This window comes from Chlorella variabilis (assembly GCF_000147415.1).
Source record: "Chlorella variabilis unplaced genomic scaffold CHLNCscaffold_7, whole genome shotgun sequence".
In the NCBI taxonomy this organism is placed as follows: Eukaryota; Viridiplantae; Chlorophyta; class Trebouxiophyceae; order Chlorellales; family Chlorellaceae; genus Chlorella; species Chlorella variabilis.
In genome coordinates, this window is record NW_005435081.1 from 57,231 (window position 1) to 74,100 (window position 16,870).

The 16,870-nt window shown below is 65.0% G+C and overlaps 6 protein-coding genes across 6 annotated transcripts; 3 read left to right on the forward strand and 3 right to left on the reverse strand.

Annotated features, from left to right (window-relative positions):
- Positions 1–1,455: 1,455 nt before the first annotated feature.
- On the reverse strand, positions 1,456–1,608 carry CHLNCDRAFT_17998 (hypothetical protein; the record flags this gene model as incomplete). The annotated part of the gene is made up of 1 exon (XM_005848741.1): positions 1,456–1,608. A coding segment is annotated over one exon (153 nt), but the record flags the coding sequence as incomplete, so codon positions are not given.
- A 1,175-nt stretch (positions 1,609–2,783) lies between these two features.
- CHLNCDRAFT_8491 (hypothetical protein) lies at positions 2,784–5,605 on the forward strand (the record flags this gene model as incomplete). The annotated part of the gene is made up of 11 exons (XM_005848528.1): positions 2,784–2,839; positions 2,934–3,002; positions 3,267–3,506; positions 3,654–3,891; positions 4,083–4,179; positions 4,343–4,416; positions 4,549–4,623; positions 4,761–4,833; positions 4,976–5,173; positions 5,293–5,381; positions 5,537–5,605. Coding segments are annotated over 11 exons (1,278 nt in total), but the record flags the coding sequence as incomplete, so codon positions are not given.
- A 478-nt stretch (positions 5,606–6,083) lies between these two features.
- CHLNCDRAFT_144074 (hypothetical protein) lies at positions 6,084–9,077 on the reverse strand (the record flags this gene model as incomplete). Its single annotated transcript, XM_005848742.1, has 10 exons — positions 6,084–6,235; positions 6,376–6,450; positions 6,578–6,710; positions 6,887–6,979; positions 7,132–7,340; positions 7,526–7,673; positions 7,847–8,031; positions 8,155–8,219; positions 8,437–8,879; positions 8,985–9,077. 10 exons carry the CDS (start codon positions 9,075–9,077, stop codon positions 6,084–6,086), a joined length of 1,596 nt encoding a protein of 531 aa, XP_005848804.1.
- Positions 9,078–9,635: 558 nt separating this feature from the next.
- CHLNCDRAFT_144075 (hypothetical protein) lies at positions 9,636–10,966 on the forward strand (the record flags this gene model as incomplete). Its single annotated transcript, XM_005848529.1, has 5 exons — positions 9,636–9,741; positions 9,941–10,079; positions 10,262–10,412; positions 10,564–10,674; positions 10,781–10,966. 5 exons carry the CDS (start codon positions 9,636–9,638, stop codon positions 10,964–10,966), a joined length of 693 nt encoding a protein of 230 aa, XP_005848591.1.
- Positions 10,967–11,627: 661 nt separating this feature from the next.
- On the forward strand, positions 11,628–13,512 carry CHLNCDRAFT_22033 (hypothetical protein; the record flags this gene model as incomplete). Its single annotated transcript, XM_005848530.1, has 9 exons — positions 11,628–11,729; positions 11,851–11,948; positions 12,062–12,159; positions 12,284–12,351; positions 12,511–12,606; positions 12,764–12,834; positions 12,949–13,123; positions 13,227–13,317; positions 13,457–13,512. The coding sequence occupies 9 exons, from the start codon at positions 11,628–11,630 to the stop codon at positions 13,510–13,512; spliced, it is 855 nt and encodes a 284-aa protein (XP_005848592.1).
- A 2,009-nt stretch (positions 13,513–15,521) lies between these two features.
- On the reverse strand, positions 15,522–15,913 carry CHLNCDRAFT_144078 (hypothetical protein; the record flags this gene model as incomplete). Its single annotated transcript, XM_005848743.1, has 2 exons — positions 15,522–15,725; positions 15,893–15,913. The coding sequence occupies 2 exons, from the start codon at positions 15,911–15,913 to the stop codon at positions 15,522–15,524; spliced, it is 225 nt and encodes a 74-aa protein (XP_005848805.1).
- Between the last annotated feature and the right edge of the window lie 957 nt (positions 15,914–16,870).

The following is a 16,870-nucleotide window of genomic DNA, read 5'->3' on the forward strand; positions in this document are numbered from 1 at the left end:
CCCCACGCCGTTGAGCAGTTGCAGCAAGCGGAACTGCCTGACAAGCTCCACATCAAGCAGCTTGGTGTTATTGACTGGCGCAGTCGGCACACAGCTGATCTGGAGAGGGTGCACGGTGATATTGGGGCGCCCATGCGTCTTGCACTCCCATACCGGCAACGTGAGCCTGCCCACCACGCCGAGCGGCCCATAAAACACAGCTGCCTGGCTGCCCGTCTTGTGCAACTCACAGCAGCTGCCATTTTCTGCTGCTAAGTGGCAAGGAAGCGGCTCCATGCTGGCCAGCTGGGCTTGCCGCTGCTGGAGCTGCTGCTGGCGCTCCTGCCGCTGCTGCGCCGCCCGGCCCGGCAGAGAGGCCAAGAAGGCATCCACGTCCGCTCCGAGCCGAGCCTCCCAGTGATCACGTTTGCGTCCTTGCCGGTCGCCCCAGCCTAAGAAGCCGCTGGGTGCTCGCTCATCCTCGTTGTCATCCCTCTCACCCCGCCGCCTGGCCTGCCCTGGCACATTGAAGGGAGCTTGTTGTCCTGGTCTACTTGCACGGGATCTTTTTGGCTGTGGCCCGTCTAGAGGCCTGGGGGCCGTGGTCTTGCTAACCACCTTCACCCTAAAGTGGTGGCTCATGTCCTAGAAAGCATATTACGGTTGCTGGGATGCCAACAGAACAAACGGGAGGGAGAATGATGCATGATTGAGGATGATGTCCCCAATGACCCTCCAGGTGGGGGGCCATCATGCCCATCATGGGGCACATCCTTACCGGGAGGCCTACCTGCAGGGGGTGATGCTGCCATCAGACACCTGTCCATTGCCCCCGCACCACTCACTCACCTCTGCAGCGCTGTCCTCCTGCTTGAGCCGCCACAACCGGCCCTCCCGCTCGCACTGCCTGCCGTGTGGTTGGTGGCGGTACCCCTGCGACGCTAAGGAGGATGCAGCTGGCATGCCGCCGGCCTCGGGGACATTGAGGCTCACTCCGCTGCCTGCAAACAGATCGCTGCCACTGCCGCCATGATGGCCCCCCGCTGCTGCCGCCCCTGCTCGCCGCGCTGTGGCATTGGCTGCCAAGGGCCTTGGTACGGGCAGGGGAATGTGCAGCACGGGAGCCACAGGAGCGGATACTGCTGGCTCAGGCTGGATGGGCCGGAAGGTAATTTGCGGGATGTGCAGCCCCGGCCCCGCTGCTACAACTGCCGCTGCAGCACTGGCGCCTGGGCGGTCCGCTTGGCGGCCCCAGGTCTCGCTGCTGACGTGCTGAGCCTGGGCAGCTGCTGCTGCTGCCGCTCTCTGCACGGGTAGCCAGGGGAGCAGAATTGCGTGTCAGGGAATTGGGACGCGTGCCGCCTTCAGGTATCAGCGGTACCAGTGGCGTCGGCGGCAGCAGCCCAGCTTCCCACTCACCCTGCCACCCTTGCTGCCCTGGGGCACCAGGCTGTCCAGCTGGAGGCCCGGGTAAGCGAAGTTGGTGCGGGAGTTGTGACCCCGGATGGCCACAGCGGCGGCATCGTAGGCACGGGCAGCCTCAGCGGGTGTGTCATATGTGCCCAGCCAGCGGCGGGTGGATCGGGATGGGTCCCGTATCTCGGCCGCCCACTTGCCCCAGGGGCGCTGCAAGTGCACACGCGGTCGTGGGGACAGGTTGGAGCTTGAACCCACACGATCCAGGGATCAGGGTCTAGCCCCGCATGCAATGGGCCTGGCAGGCACGGCCATGCAACCGCTGCCCGTTGGCGGCCAGGCCTTCCTCACCCGCCGCACTCCGCGGTAGCCAGAACGGTTGTTGGCGCCGGTGGCGGCCCGCCGCTGCCCGTCTATGCAGCTTTGGATGGGGATGGTTTCCACCTGAAGGGGCAGGCGCACCGTGGGGCAGAGGAGGGGAGGTCGGCAATGTGGCCGGTGGGTGGTCGGCGCGCCGGCGGTTTAGTCAATGTACCGGCTCCTGCCGAATGCCCTGCAGTTAGCCCGCGCATCGACCCACCAGCCTGATATTGGCCTTGATGAGCTGGGTGCGGGGCGAGTCGTGTTCACAGCCCAGCTCCTCGGCGCCCTCCTCGCCGATGTCTTCCGGCGCCAAGTGGGCACCGCTGTCGCACTCGTCGTCCAGCTCCATCCGCATCGCGCCTGCGCCCTGCCTGCGGCCAAGAGGGGTTGTAAGAGATTCGGAGGCGCAGCTGTCGCTTGAGTTTGCACAGGCACAGGCGACCAAGCACGCATGCGCCGCATGTGCCCACCCGGCGCTCCGTGGGTCTCGCCTGACCGCACTCTCATCCGTCAGACGGCGATTATGGAGCGTTTAGGAGCGGCTGGGGTCCCCGCAAGGCCTTCCGTTATCGCCTAGCGCAGGCTTAACTGCAGAGCGGGTCTCCCAGGGCTCTTGAGGAGCTGTGGATGCTCCTGAAGGGGGTGACAAGGTTATATCCAATGAGTCAGGGGGATGAAATAGCCGTCAGCAATACAGAGGCCTGCGGCAGCTTCGCCGCCAACAGGCTGGCGCCGCGCAGCGGGCGAAGCACAAATCCAGGAGTGCCCTCTGTAGGCCCCTGCCTTGTGTCCTTCAATCAGTCCTGTGCGATCAGAAGCACATGCGGGCTGCCGTGACAGCCCTGCTGCTGAGGGCGTCTATGCGGCTCTGCGCCACTCCTTGCCCGGCCCTGCTGGCCTCCCCGTCGTTCATCAGCGCCAGGGGACTAATAAGCAGCGCTGCAGCATCGCGCCATGGCAGTCTGCACCGCCGGCCCGGCCGCAGAGAGCGCTGCCTTGTGGTTTCTCGTGCCGCCAGCTCCAGTTCAAAGTCCAAGCAGCTTTACATCTGCGGGGGGTGTGGAGAGCAGTCAGCGCAGTGGTGAGAGCATGCAAGCAGATGCCGCCGCCCTGTTGCCACCGCCCCCACTACCGCTTAGCTGACGAGGCCACCCGTTTTGAGCCCTCACATGCAGGGCGGGGCAGTGCAAATCATGTGGGGCTTGGAATTCGCTGGAGAAGGTGGTAGTGCAGGCGGCAGCAGAGTCGGGGGGCGGCAGTGGCGCCCGAGCTGCCGCACGTTTTGCCGCCGGCAAGAGCAGCGCCGGCAGCGGCACCGAGGACGGCCCAGGGCCAGGCGGGCGGGCTGCTGGTGCCAGCAGGTCGCTGCGGCGATCAGCGTGGGTGCAGGATGTCGAAGGTGTGCAATTCTCCTGTTGCTGGGTCTGCCGTCACGTGCTGCTTCATGGGCTGCCTGCCTGCCGTTGCATTTTGGCTCTGCACGATGTCCTGCACCTGCGCGCTGCTAGCAGCACCCCCCTGCCCCTTCTTCCTCCTGCCGCAGCGCCACAGCGCCTGAGCGATGTGAGCCGACGCGGCTTCCGCTCCCGCTGGCGGCTGGTGCTGCCGGGGGAGAATGGGCAGGAGCTGGGGCGCGTGCTGGGCGGCGGCGTGGTGCCCGGCTCGCTGACCCTGGTCGGCGGCGAGCCAGGTGTGGGCAAGTCTACCCTGCTGCTGCAGATGGCAGCCATGCTGACCCAGGCCAGCACGTCCTCTGACGCACAGCCGGCGCAGCAGCAGCAGCAGCAGCAGCCGCAGCGGCCACAGGACGTGCAGCAGCCAGCCGCGCCGGCGCAGCAGGAGGGAGAGGGAGAGGGGGGTGCGCCCGGCGCCGCCGGCGACCGGCAGGCCCCGAGCGGCGGCGCCACTGTGCTGTACGTGTCGGGGGAGGAGTCTGTGGAGCAGATAGGGAGCCGCGCGGAGCGCATGGGCCCTGCCGTCGGCTCCAACCCCTCCATCTTTGTGTACTCTGCCACACGCCTGGACGCCATCCTCGACGAAATCATCCGGCTGCAGCCGGCTGCCGTGGTCGTGGACTCCATACAGACGGTCTACCTGGATGAGGTGTCCAGCAGCGCGGGCAGCGTGACGCAGGTGCGCGGAGGACAAGGGATGGGTGGGTATGTGTGGCACACCCTGCCACCGGCAGTGGACATCAGTGGGGCCATGCAACAAAGCAGGTGCATGCTGTGTAGGCAAGCAGGCCGTTCCTGTTCCCCCTGCTCCTTTTGCCCGACATCTCGCTGACCACCCTATGCTCCGGTGTCGGAACCCGTGCGCTGCAGGTGCGGGAGTGCGCCACGGCGCTATTGCAGGTGGCGAAACGCGAGCGCATCCCTGTCTTTCTGGTGGGGCACGTCACCAAGAGCGGCGACATCGCGGGTGCGCCACCGCACGCTGCTGCGCTGTTGCCTGGGTGGTGGTGGTTTGAGCGGCGCCTTGTTGTTGCCGCCACTTTTTCCACGTGCAAGAGTTTCCAGCGCTTGTTTTGTAAGCCCCCAATTGCTTGCGTCCCTTGCCTGCCCCGCCTCCTGCCTGCCTGCAGGCCCCCGTGTGCTGGAGCACATTGTGGACACAGTCATCTACATGGAGGGTGGCAGGCAGCAGCCAGTGCGCCTGGTCAGTGGGGTGCCTGGCGTGGCAGTCAGCAGCTGGGTGCATTGGCGACTTGTTGGGCAGGCGTTGAAGGCAGCAGCCCCAGTGCTTGCGGGAGCCGCCGTTGAGCTGCTGCCCTGGCTGCTGCTGCCGCAGGTGCGCAGCATCAAAAACCGGTATGGCAACACCGATGAAGTGGGCGTGTTTGAGATGCACGATGACGGCATGCAGGTGCGCTTGGGTGGCAGAAGGTGGGGAACCGCTCGGCCTGCTTGGGGGGGACGGTGTGCCCTGCTGTGCTTCCGTCCTGAATGCCCGGTTCCCCTCCTGCCCTTGAGACTGCCCGCCCATCTGCCCACCGTGTGTAGGTGGTCCCCAACCCCTCCTCCATCTTCCTCTCTGACCGAGACCTTGCCCCCAATGTCTCCTCCGCGGTAGCAGGTGCGCCATGCTGTGCACGCCGGGCCACGCTGTGCACCATGCATCACAACCTTGCAGTGGTTTGTGTTCAGTGAGCTCATTGGCAGCACCAGCACTGAAGTCCTGCCTGCCCCTAACCTCCGCTTCCCCTCGGCGCCCGCAGTCGTGCTGGAGGGCACCCGGCCGTTGCTGATGGAGGTGCAGGCGCTGTGCAGCCCGGTGCCGCAGAGCTCGGGGCAGCCGCCCATGCGAATGCCCAGCGGCGTCGACCGCCAGCGCCTGGCGCTGCTGCTGGCGGTGCTGGGCAAGCACACCGACATGCGGCCATACAGCGTGGACGTGCACCTCAATGTGACAGGGGGTGAGCACTGCGGGCGGGTTTGAAAAGACCTTCAGCATGCGCGCAGCAGGGCACCCTGAAGCGCGCCACGCCTCTCCTCATCTCTTGCTGCTCTCCCCGCCGCTGTTCCACTGCTGCAGGACTGGAAATGAAGGAACCGTCCACAGACCTGGCCGTGGCCTGCGCCATTGCCAGCAGCTACTTCGAGCAGCCCATTGGTCGGGACGTGGTGATGATTGGAGAGGCACGGGGCAGCGCCAGCAGCCCTGCCGCTGCGTTGTAACGCGCTCTGTGGCCAGGCATCGACCTGTCACGTGCTGGCAGCTGGCAATGCGCTGCTTACAAGTCTGCTGCATTTGGCTGCGCTGTGCTGGCCATGTGCAGGTAGGTCTGGGTGGCGAGCTTCGGCCGGTGGGCAACATAGAGCGGCGAATCGCTGAGGCAGCCAAGGTGTGTTCATGTTCCTGACAAACACAGACCTTGTGGCCTGCCTGCCTGCCCAGCTGAGGTTCTGCCTCCTTGCCTCCCCGCGCTGCGAATACAGCTGGGCTTCAAGACCTTTGTCATTCCCGCCTCCAGCAACGTGCACGCCTCGGCGCGTCTCAGAGGGGCGCGCCTGGTGGAGTGCAAGACGGTGGTGGAGGCGTTCAGGGCGGTGCTGGGCACGCGATAGTGCCAGCAGTGGCAAAGGCTTACATGCAATTGCTTCACGCTCTCGACTCAGTAATTTATGAGTGGCTGTGAATGCAAACCAACGCGCTGGAGTAACAGAAGCCAGGGATCGAGAGGCATGAATAGCATTGTCATACAGTGCGTTCAGAGAGCCTACATAACGAAACCGGTTCTGTGCCGCCACTGGCGCTGTCGCTCACAGCCTCGTCGCCTCCCTGCCGCTCCGGCTCCCTGCTGCACTCGTTGCTGCGTGTGTCCGTCAGCTCTCCGCGGCGCCCACCTCCACCACGTGCGTCCAGCCGGGCCGGTGCACGCCCTGTGGTGCCCACAGCTCCAGGAACCGCCCTTTGCCGGTGGGCAGCAGCGTCTCAATGGCAACAAATGTCTCCTCTGGCACCGCCCGCCGCCCGCCTGTAGGCATGGCAGGGGGAGCGGAGGGGCATCACACTGCGGCACCACGGTGCGCACAAGCACACCATTCATTGCCCAGGCACGTCTCGGCCTATCTCCTCTCCCCTGTTGCGTGCAACCAGCCACCCAGGCCTGCCTACCCTCCGCGCCGACGAGGCAATCAAAGGTGACATCAGGGTTGCGCTGGTGCCGCAACTCAATGTCTTTGCCCTCCCCTGCACTTGCCGCAGGCAGCACACCCAACAGACGTCAGGGAAGGGCAGGCTGAGAGGTCGCAGGCTGTCACCACCAGGGCCGGCAGCTTGCCAACTGCCTTCCCTTCAGCCCCATCCCACCACGCACCCTCCCGGCGGAACATGTAGAGCGTGATGTGGCTGGAGTTGGTGTAGCGGGAGGGCAGCTCCAGGATGTGGTTGTTAGGGCGCAGGTACACCCAAGTCAGGTTCTCAATGTAGCAGTAACCCCAGGCGCGCATCTGCAGGAGCGGGGAAGAAAGAAAGAAAACAATGAATGGACAGGCAGCAGCGCAATGAGCAGCAGGGCATGCATGTGCGCAGGGGTGGATGGAGGAGGGGGCTGGCACATGGCAGCAGGAGCGAAAGCGGATGCGGTCCGCCACACAACTGTAGGCCAGCCGGCAGACTGCCGCACCTGTCGGCATAGCGCCTGCACGTGCTGCTTCTCTACGAAGATGAACACAAAGCCCTTGGGCACCAGCCGCCGCATGGGAAGCCTGGCCAGGCGCTGTACAGGAGGGGCGGCCGGCCACGACAGGGAGCAGGAGTGGGTCAGGCGTGGGATGCACAGCCACACCAAACGCGCAGCCAAGGGAGATGGTCTGCTGCTCCCCAGTGGTAGCGCGCCGCCATAAGAGCCGGCCACAACCCCATCCCCACCTGGACCGCCGCGTCGCCTCGCCCGTCGCACTCCCAGCCCGGGTTGATGAGCACGGCCTGGTGGCCGCCGCCAGCTGCCGGCAGCAGGCCGCCCCAGTCCGCGTCTGGTATGCTGCACTCCTCGCGGTACACGCACCGCTCCATGGGAGCAATGTCCATCGCCCGACCCCCTTCCTCCATCGCCTTGAGCAGCGCCGGCGGCACCGGCACTGCAGCACATGGGGAGCAGGGCCAGGGGCGGGTGGGGTGAGGAGCCAGCCGGTGCGCACTGGCTGCCCGGCAGCGTGCGATGCGGTGCCAATGGCAGCCGCAGAAGTGCGGCGCTGCTGCCGCTGCACTCGGCGCCGCTTCCTTGCCGCGCAGGCTGTGCCAGCCAGCCCCGGCTGCTCCCCACCTGCCATGGGCCGCTGGCTGCGCCTGTCCAGCGGCACATAGGGCTGCACGGTGCGGCCCCAGGACACGGGGATGGGCGCCGGCGGCACCCGCACATGATAGAGCTCCTCCCGCTCGCTCCCCACCCGCACCTTGCGCCGCACCAGCGCCTGCAAGGGCGGTTGGACATGGCACCAATGGGGCAGCGGGCAAGAACAACAGCACACGTGGTGCAAATGCACGTAAACACGACAGCAAGCCCTTTCCATAGGCCGCAGCTCAAGCACCAGCCACTGGGGCCCCCTCCCGACCCCGCCCTCCCCAGGCCCGCCTCCTGCCCCACCTGCGTGATCGGGTTGAAAGCCGTGATGACGTTGTGCCGCGCCCTGACGCAGGCGGCGTTGCGCTGCAGGCCCGGCCCCCGCCCCGGCCCACTGCCCTGACGAGCGATGCGGCCGGCGCCGCCACCGCGGCGGCGCCGCCGCCCGCCCGCCTCGTCATCCTCCAAGTCGCTCAGTGACACTTCATCTGCAGGAGCAGGCAACCAGGCACAGGCCCTACAGATGCCCGACAAACACGGCCATGCAAATCAACACCTGCGGCAAGGCTGCCAGCAGCACGCTGCAGCCCCATGGTGTGCTGCCGCCGCACCTTCGTCAGACCAGAAGGCACGCAGCATGTCTTCATCATCCGACACAGCCTCCTCATCAGCATACCTGCAGCCGGGGCGGGGGGCACGGGCCGGGCGGGTGGTCAGGCGCAGGCAGGCAGGATGGCGCAGCACAGCAAAGGAAAGCATGACCATCCATGTGCCCACCTACACCCAGCCATGTCCCTTCCCTAGCACCTGCCCCTCACTAGGCCTGCCCATCAAATGACATGACCGCACGCTAGCCCCTGTTGCCCGCCCCCCCAACACCCACATACACACACCGTTCGTTGGTGGCCTCCAGAATCTCGTCGATGCCCAGCAGCATCTCATTGTCCTGGAGGGCAGTGCGCACGTTGAACATGCTGGTCTGCTTGAACACCTCCAGCAGCTGCTCGTCCGTCAGCCCGCCCTGCCCCTCGCCGCCGCCGGCCTCGGCACCGCCAGCGGCGGTCGTTGTGCCGCCTGGCGGTTCTGCCGCTGCTGCTGCCGCTGCGCCGTGCTGTTGCATGTCTTGCTGCTGCTGCTGCTGCTGCTGCTGCTGCGTGTCTTGCCCTGCTGCTCCTGCGCATGCGCCTGCATCCGCTGCCACCGGCGCGCCGCTGACAGGCGCATCGCCTGCCGCCGCGACTGTTTGCGCCGCCTGGGCCTGTTTCCCTGCCACTTTGATGCGCTCCAGCTCGGCAAACTTGGCCATGATCATCTCCGGCGTCTCGTCATCCTCCACCTGCGCAGATGGAATTGTTCAACGGTGCAACTTGGGGCGCGCCCAGCCAGGCGCCGCGACCGCCATCGTCTCAAGCTTGCAGCGAGGCAATGCCGAGCCGCTCACATATCCCACGTAGTGTATGGCCGAGGGCATGGCCGTGGAGGTGTATTTGCGAGCGCAGCGGCGCTTGGCCCTGCGGCCCCCATCCTCCGTCATGCTGCTGGCCCCTGCCCCTGCCTCTCGCTATACTGCTGCTGTAGCTGCCACAATGCCCTCCAGGGGCTCTGCACAAACTGGCGCCAGCCAAGGCCGGAGATGTTCAAAGGTTGTGATCGCCGCGGGCTGGGGCATGTGCAGGCGTGTGATGTTGTGCTGTGGGGTGTGCAGTGTGTGGTGCGATTGTTGATTTGACCAACGCTGCACAAACAGCTGGCACAAAAAGACAGCCCGGCACTGCAGGCTGGTCACAAACGTTTTGGCCGGGCCTCAATTTCGCATCATAGCTGCGTACCTCTGATCGCACCTCGGCATCCCGCCGCCTGCTGTAGCCTGCCCTTGAGCTAGCACGAGTGAAGCCCCAAGGGGCTCTGCAAGCAGGCCCGGTGGCCCCACCAAATGTAAGATTGGATGTCTCTGGCGAGCTTGGCTGCGCGTAGCTTCCGGCAGCACCTGCAACGACAGGGCAGCACGGCCGCCGCGGCCCGGCGGGTGCCGGCAGCGGCGGCGGCAGCGGGAGCAGCGGCAGCGTCTGCCCACCGCCTGTGTGTGCACGGCATGGCCTCTGCGGCGACAGCTGAGCTGGGTGTGGACAAGAGGCGGGTGCGGGAGCAGGTCAAGAAGGCGCTGCGGCAGCTGAGCGCGGAGCAGATGGCAGAGGAGAGTGAGTGCCACCCCTGCCTTGTGTGATCAGGCCGAATGTCTGCGAATGTGGTGCATGGCAGACATTCATTGGTCCGGTTGCTCTGGTGGTGGCAAAAAACTGCCGCAGCCCCGCATCTGCTTGCATGTCCCATGCCTGCACTCCAGACAACCCCAACCGCATCTGCTGTTCACACACACCCCACGCCCCGGCGGTGCAGGCCGCCTGATTGCGGCGCGCATGCTGGCCAGCGCTGCCTTCCGCGACTCCCCCCATGCTATCATCTACGTGCACTGCGCCAAGCTGCGCGAGGTGGACACAACCGCCATCCTTGAGGCGGCCATGGCGGAGCACAAGCGGTGGGTTGGGCACCACATGGCTGCGACGCGCACAGCTTGCCTGCAGGAAGTGCAAGTCGCCTGCCGCGGTTGGGTGGGTTGGCCAGATCACCGGCAGGTGGAGGCTGCCTGCCCGGCATAGCGCGCATCCTGCAGGTCTGGGGAGCTGACTCCCCTTTGCTGCTCCCTTCACCTTGCTGCAGGTTGTACGTGCCGCGGGTGCAGGACAAGGAGGCCAACATGCACTTCCTGCACCTGGACGGCTGGGGCGCGCTGCAGGAGGTGCCACCGTTTGGCATCCGCGAGCCGCGGCCCACGTACGACGACGGGCGGGAGCGGCAGGACGTGCTGCTGGTGGGTGGGCAGAGGGGGACCTTGTTTTAGGGCGGCAGACGTCCATGGTGACAGGGGCCGTGCAGGCGCTGCTTGTGCCACAGCACTTGTTCCCTTCCCACCCAGGGTTGGCCGTGCCCCACTGCCCCCTGTCCTGCCGCCTCCCTGCCAGGTGGATGAGCCGCTGGAGCTGATCGTGATGCCTGGGCTGGCGTTTGACCGGTCCGGCCGCCGACTGGGCCGCGGTGGCGGTTACTACGACAAGTTCATCTACTCGGCACAGGTGGGCGCTCCGCCTTTCGTTTGGGTCTGGCATTACTGTTGGTGATGTGCCTTTTTGCAAGCTTGCACCTGGTTTGAGCATTGCCTCCCAACTCCTGTTGGTGCAGGACCGCGCGGCGGCGCGGGGTTGGGCGCCGCCGCTGCTGGTGGCACTGTCGTTCCGGAGCCAGCTGGTGGAGCGGGTGCCGGTGGAGCCTCACGACGTGGGGGTGGATGCCATCGTGACGCCCGATGACGTCATCGCCTGCACCCCCGCCGGAGCCGCCGCCCTGCCGGCGTCGAGCGTGTCGTAGCAGTGACTTTGCCTTACTCAATTCCCTTTCTGACTTCGTCTCACTTTGATTTCTATCACAGCTTACGACAACCTTGAGCTTGTCAATGCCCAAATGGCCGCATTGACTACCGAATTGCCGCCAGCGGGGCGGAGCAGAGGTCTCAGGTCTGTTGGGTGAACCGTTGCCAGTGATCGGTGCATCTTCCTGCATTGTCTGTCGCGCCTGACGCCTGTTGCCCATCCTCCTGCGCTTGTTACAGTCGTCTACCACCAAGGGCAGCAAAGGCTGCTGCGCAGCGCGCCTGCAAACCCCAAAAGCTGGCGGCGAGCCCCTTGAATTGCATCGCCGTCGCCAGCCCCTACACAACACAAGCCTGCAAAGATGGCAGACCCCTGCACTACTGTCACCCAGGATGTCCCTGCCGTGCACAAAGCCGCCTCCTACGATGGCTTGACGTTCTACGGGGTGCGACTGACGTGCTGCAGCGCTGCTGCCGCCCTGGGGCTGCTGGCGGCGGAAGAGTGCCGCCGCCACTGCCGCCGCCACCCACACCTGTTATAGCAGGGTTTGCTTTGAAACCTGTGCTGCAAAAGAAGCAAGCGATAGACCGGCCTCCAGGCTGCCCTTGATAGGTCGCGCCGAGCCCGTGCCGCCTGTTCTCGCCCTGCTGCTGCAGCACATGGTGGCAGGCGCGGCCGCAGGAATCGGCGAGCACGTCGCCATGTACCCTGTCGACACGGTGAAAACTCGCATGCAGGCGCTGGCGCACCCGGGGCAGCAGGTGAGCTTGCAGTGGTGCCTAGCAGCAGCAGCAGCCGACACCAACCAGCTCGCTGCTGTAGGACGGCAGGGCCTTCATGGTGCGCTCCGGCACTTTTCCACGCCGCTCTCTGTGCCTGCAGCTACACTCTAGTGTGGTCACGGCGCTCCGCAACGTGCTGCGGCGGGAGGGGATGGGCGGCTTGTACCGAGGCGTCGCGGCCATGGCGCTGGGAGCAGGGTGGGTGGCAGCTTATAAACGACAAATGGATGCTTGCCAGTCGTACCCGGTCGTCTTCAGGCAGCCGCTGCCAGAAGTCCTGCACTTACATATGCTGTGCTTTTCTTGTGCAGGCCCAGCCATGCCCTGTACTTTGCTTCCTACGAGGCAGCCAAGCAGCTGTATGGAGGCAACCGCGAGGGGCACCACCCGCTGGCCACCGCAGCCGCAGGTGCAGAAGCTTGCAAAGTGCTGAGGTGCCTGCTTGCTGCCACGTCGGGCTGCACATCGTGCTGCCTCTAAGAGATGACGCTGACGGTACCGCCTGCTGCTGCCGCGGCTGTTTCCGTGCGCAGGCGCCACCGCTACTATCGTGAACGACGGCTGCATGACCCCCTGGGATGTGGTCAAGCAGCGCATGCAGGTGGGCTCTTGAGGACTGCGCATGGACAGCAGTACCACAATTGTTCAGCGACCTGGAGGCTGCCTGCTGTTGTGGCAGAGCTAGACATGCCAGGCCCCTCTTGTGGCTCGCCTGGCTGCACGTCCGTCAATCCATCCTGCTGCTGCCGCTGTCCCGCAGGTGTCACACTCGCCATACCGTGGCGTGCTGCACTGTGCGCAGTCCACCTTTCAGGAGGAGGGGCTGCGCGCTTTCTACAAGTCTTACTGGACCACGGTGAGGCCAGGGCGCAGTTTGCTTGGCGTCAAGCGAGGGGTGGTGGGCCGCGTGTGAGATGGGGCAATGAGCGTTGGGCATGCTGGTCGCTGGCTGCCTAGCCGCCCCTCCTGACCCATGCCTCCTGGCCGTTTGAAATCTTTCTCTGTGCCTGCAGCTAGTCATGAATGTGCCCTACACCGCGCTGCATTTCGCGGCATATGAGAGCATAAAGAAGTTTCTGGTGGGGTCCTCAGCAGGCGCCGCGGCAGAAGCAGCAACCGCTGGCGACAGCAGCCGGCGGCAGCTACACTCCGGTGCGGGACCGCTGCTCACTGCAGCAGCGGCACAAGCAGGCAGCAGCGGTGAGGAGGAGGAGGGGGAGGAGGAAGAGGAGGAGGGACTGCGGGTGCAGTTGGTGGCAGGCGGCGTGGCAGGGGGCCTGGCAGCCGCAGCCACCACGCCGCTGGATGTTGTGAAGACGCGGCTACAGCTGGAGGGCCTGAATAGCGCGACACGCTACAATACAACCAGCGTGGTAAGCTGCCGCTGCGGGGCAACCTTGCTGCAGTTGGCAGTGGTTCTTGATGCTCTTGCCGCAATCCACTAGCCTGCTTGCCTATGTACCTCTCTGTCTGCAGTGGCCAGTGCTGAGGCAGATAGCGCGCGAGGAGGGGGCCATGGCGTTGTGGCGGGGCTGGCAGCCCCGCGTGCTCTTCCATGCACCCTCAGGTGCGCTTGCCTTTCTGAGAGGGACGATGTCGTGGTTGCCAATTGCAGTCTGTTGTGCCAGCGGGGGGTCTTTGCTGCGACTTGGGGCTTCCCTCTGTTGCCAGCACCGTCATCTGTGCCGTCTGATGCGCTGCTGCAGCTGCGATCTGCTGGGGGATCTACGAGACCAGCAAGAAGCTGCTGGGCGGCATCTGAGGCCGTCGTGACCCGTGGGGTTCAACTCATAAATGAATGCGCAAAGGCTCTGGTGCTTTTTTTGTTTCTGTTTATTCTGCTGCACCAACTCCTGCTAGTTGACTCTCGCTCTTGTGGCCCCACGTGTAGTTCTTGTTTGCCCCCATCCGATCCGCATCTGATCCGCATCTCCATTTCTGTTCCGCGTCTCCTTTTCTGTCCTCTGTTCTCAGAGTATTCCCCTTTTTGTCTTTGGTTGGCATTCTTTCCACATGCAAAAGGAGTTCATGAAAGGTCAGGCACATGAGCATATGCATGGTACAGGCAGATGCATGGTACAGGCTGATGGCTGGAGCTGTCACGCGCGCTCTGTAGCCCCAGACAGGCGCAGGGAGCGCATTGCCCTGGCCTTGGCCAGCGGCCACATCTTGGCTACCAAGAGGCCCAACACCAGCAGGAGCGTCAGCCTGGCAAGGCCGCCCTGCTGGCAGCAGTCCTGCAGCGAGGCATCCAGCCGCGCGACTCCCGCCGCCACCGCACACACCACACGCTGCAACCAGCTGGCGGCTGCTTTCATCCTGCCCGGAGCAACAATTGGCGCATTCTGTGGATGCTGCTGGACAGTATGTGCGGGCTGGTCTGGGGTTGATGCTCCCACCGGAGCAGGCGCGGTGAAGCCAGCCACCAGGACTGGAACCATCACTCCAATCACGCCCTGGAGCCATCCGACAACCGAGAAGCATTGGAGCAGGTGCGGTTGCTCTGAAAGGGGGAGGAGCAAGAAATCCAGCGGGCCGAACCGTCAGGGGATGCGGCAGGGTGCAGATGTCAAGTTGACAACTGGGCAGGTTTGTTGGCATCGGCTCTGCCCCGTCCGCTCACCCTGCGCACCCGACAGACCAGCCCAGGTCCTGCTGCTGAGAGTGGCCTGGCTGGGTGCCACGATGGGTGTCCAGGCGTCGAGCACGTGGGACAGGGCTGCCAGGCGGTGCTGCATGAGCGGCTCTGACAGCAGCTGGCTGGTGCAATAGCCCGCATTGTCGGATGTCAGCAGAATGAGCAGCGCCTGCTGCACCATCACCGCCAGCGGCGGCTGCTGCAGCACTGCGCCAATCACAGCCATGGGCAGCAGCCGAGTGCCGGTGGCCAGCCGCAGCCAGTCTTGCAGCGCGCCCAGAGTGCCGCGGGTGGCTGGCCGGCTGAGCAGCACAGCATCGCCCTCCCCGGCGGTTCGCTGGCTGGGGACGCAAGCGATGGCGATGCGCAGGGCTCCAATCAGCATCACCCTGCAGCCAGCCGGGAATGCTAAGTTTGCAATCGCAACAGCTGGCAAGGCACTTCCCAGTCGTTATGCGCAATGCGCACCTCCTCACCTGTACTTGAGCCACGAATGCGTCGGCAGGTAGGTCGCCACCATCAGGCAGACGCCCCGCAGCGCCAGCAGCATGGCCTGCTGCATGTGCTGCTGTAGCGTCAGCGTGGTGGCTGAGCGGGTGTAGAGGGCCAGCTGGAGGAGGATGGAGAATAGGGTCACTGCTTGTTCCATCCGCCGAGTCAGGCGCAGGTGGAGCGGCATCGGGGCTGCGCTTGGCGGCACGGCACCGACGGCGTCCACACTGCTGCTCGCAGTCTCTGTGCTTCCCTCTGGGGCTGTGCAGAGCTGCAGCCTCTCCAGATTGAGGTACATGCTGCCGAACAGGAGGGAGATACGTAGGAAGAGGGTCTCAGTGCGTGGCAGGGAACTCACAGGCGTCCAAGGCTGCTGCACTGGGCTGGGAGGCCTAAGCTTGTGGGGAATTGTAAGTGTACCGCCGTACTCTGGCAAATGACAGGGGATCCCCTCGCACGCCGCTGAATTTTTGGCTCCTGGTTGCAGCGAGCCGCAAATGGCCCACTAGTGGGAGCACCGATGGGTCTGTCTGATGGCGGCAGCAGCATACTCTCAAACTGCCTCTGTGCGGCAGGCGGGCACCAGTTGGTATTGCAGAGCATGTGGGACAGCAGAGCAAAAGAAAGTGTCCCTGCTGGCATCACCGCTGGCCGAGCGCCTGCTGCACCAGCTGCACTGCGTCTGCCGCGCATCCCCATGCTAGCGTGAGGCCGGCACCTCCATGCCCATAGTTGTGCACTACCGGCAGGCTGCTCTTGCCGCTGCTGCCGCCTGGTCGCTGCTGCTTGAGTGCTACCTGCTCCAGCTCCAACAGCGCTGAAGGGCGCCCAGGCCGCAGCCCCACCTGCAGGCGGGAGGGCAGCAGGCACCCTTGATGTTGGCTGGCGGCGCTCAGAGCTGCATTAGAGACGGAAATGCAAGGAGAAGTTGGCCGTGCCTCCCGACCCCAAAGCACTGCCTACATCTGCGTCCTGCACACTTGCTCATGTCAAGCTACCGCGCGTCTCACACCTGCCCGCAGAGAGCCTGCATGGGCACACGGCCCCACCGCAGCAGGGCAAAGCGTGAACGGGGCGCGGAGGGCGGCGGCGCGGGTGCCGGCGTGTGCGGCGTGTGCGGCGTGTCTGCCTGCTGCTTCTGCTGCGGCCACACACTGTCCGCTGGGCCGCGGCAGGAGCAGGGCAGGCTGCCGACCGGCACCACAACCAAGGTGCAGAGCAGCGACAGAAATGGCGCTCGCAGCAGCAAGCACCACCCAAGCTTTCTGCTGCCTCACCAGCACCAGGCGTATCCTCGTGATTGAGCGGGCGGATGGCGAAGCGGGCATCGGCGGCGGCCCAAGGTGACAGCTCGGCGGGTCCATGCGCAGTGCTGGCTAACAACATCCCCGATCAGCAACTTGGCCCGTCTTGCATGGGCACCTGGTCAGTCCTGAAAACCACGTCGGCGGCAGGGAGCCCACGCCATCTCTTAGATGACCCTGCAGCGTAATGAGCAGACAGGGGGGATTGGATCAAAGCGGTGCAAAAGACGTGAGTGCAAAAGACAAAGTGCCCCGACCAAGAGCGAGCACCGGTGAGCTCTCACTGGTCAGCCCATCATGTGACAATCAGCAATCGACAAAACAACAGCGCTATGGCCAGCTGGTAGCAACGTGGCCGCCGCCAACGGAGTGGAGGTGAGCGGGTACCACCGCCCAGGCCCAGCAGCAGCGGCAGCAGGCCGAGCCGTGCACGGCCGGCGCTCATGTCACCCCCCCAACCGCAGCTGCACTCCCACGCACCCGGCTGTCAGAAGCGGCCTTTGAGGCCTGCCTGCTGCGGTGCACCATAGTGGCGTCGATGCGGAAGTGGCTTGTGACATCACTGCTGTGGCATTGTGCAGGCCGCCCATGGGAGCTGGCCAGCTCCTCGCCGTGCCGCGCCACAAACAGGTCCACCCGCCCTGTCTGCGGCCTGCTGCGGAGCCAGCTGCGGCTGACTTTGGTGT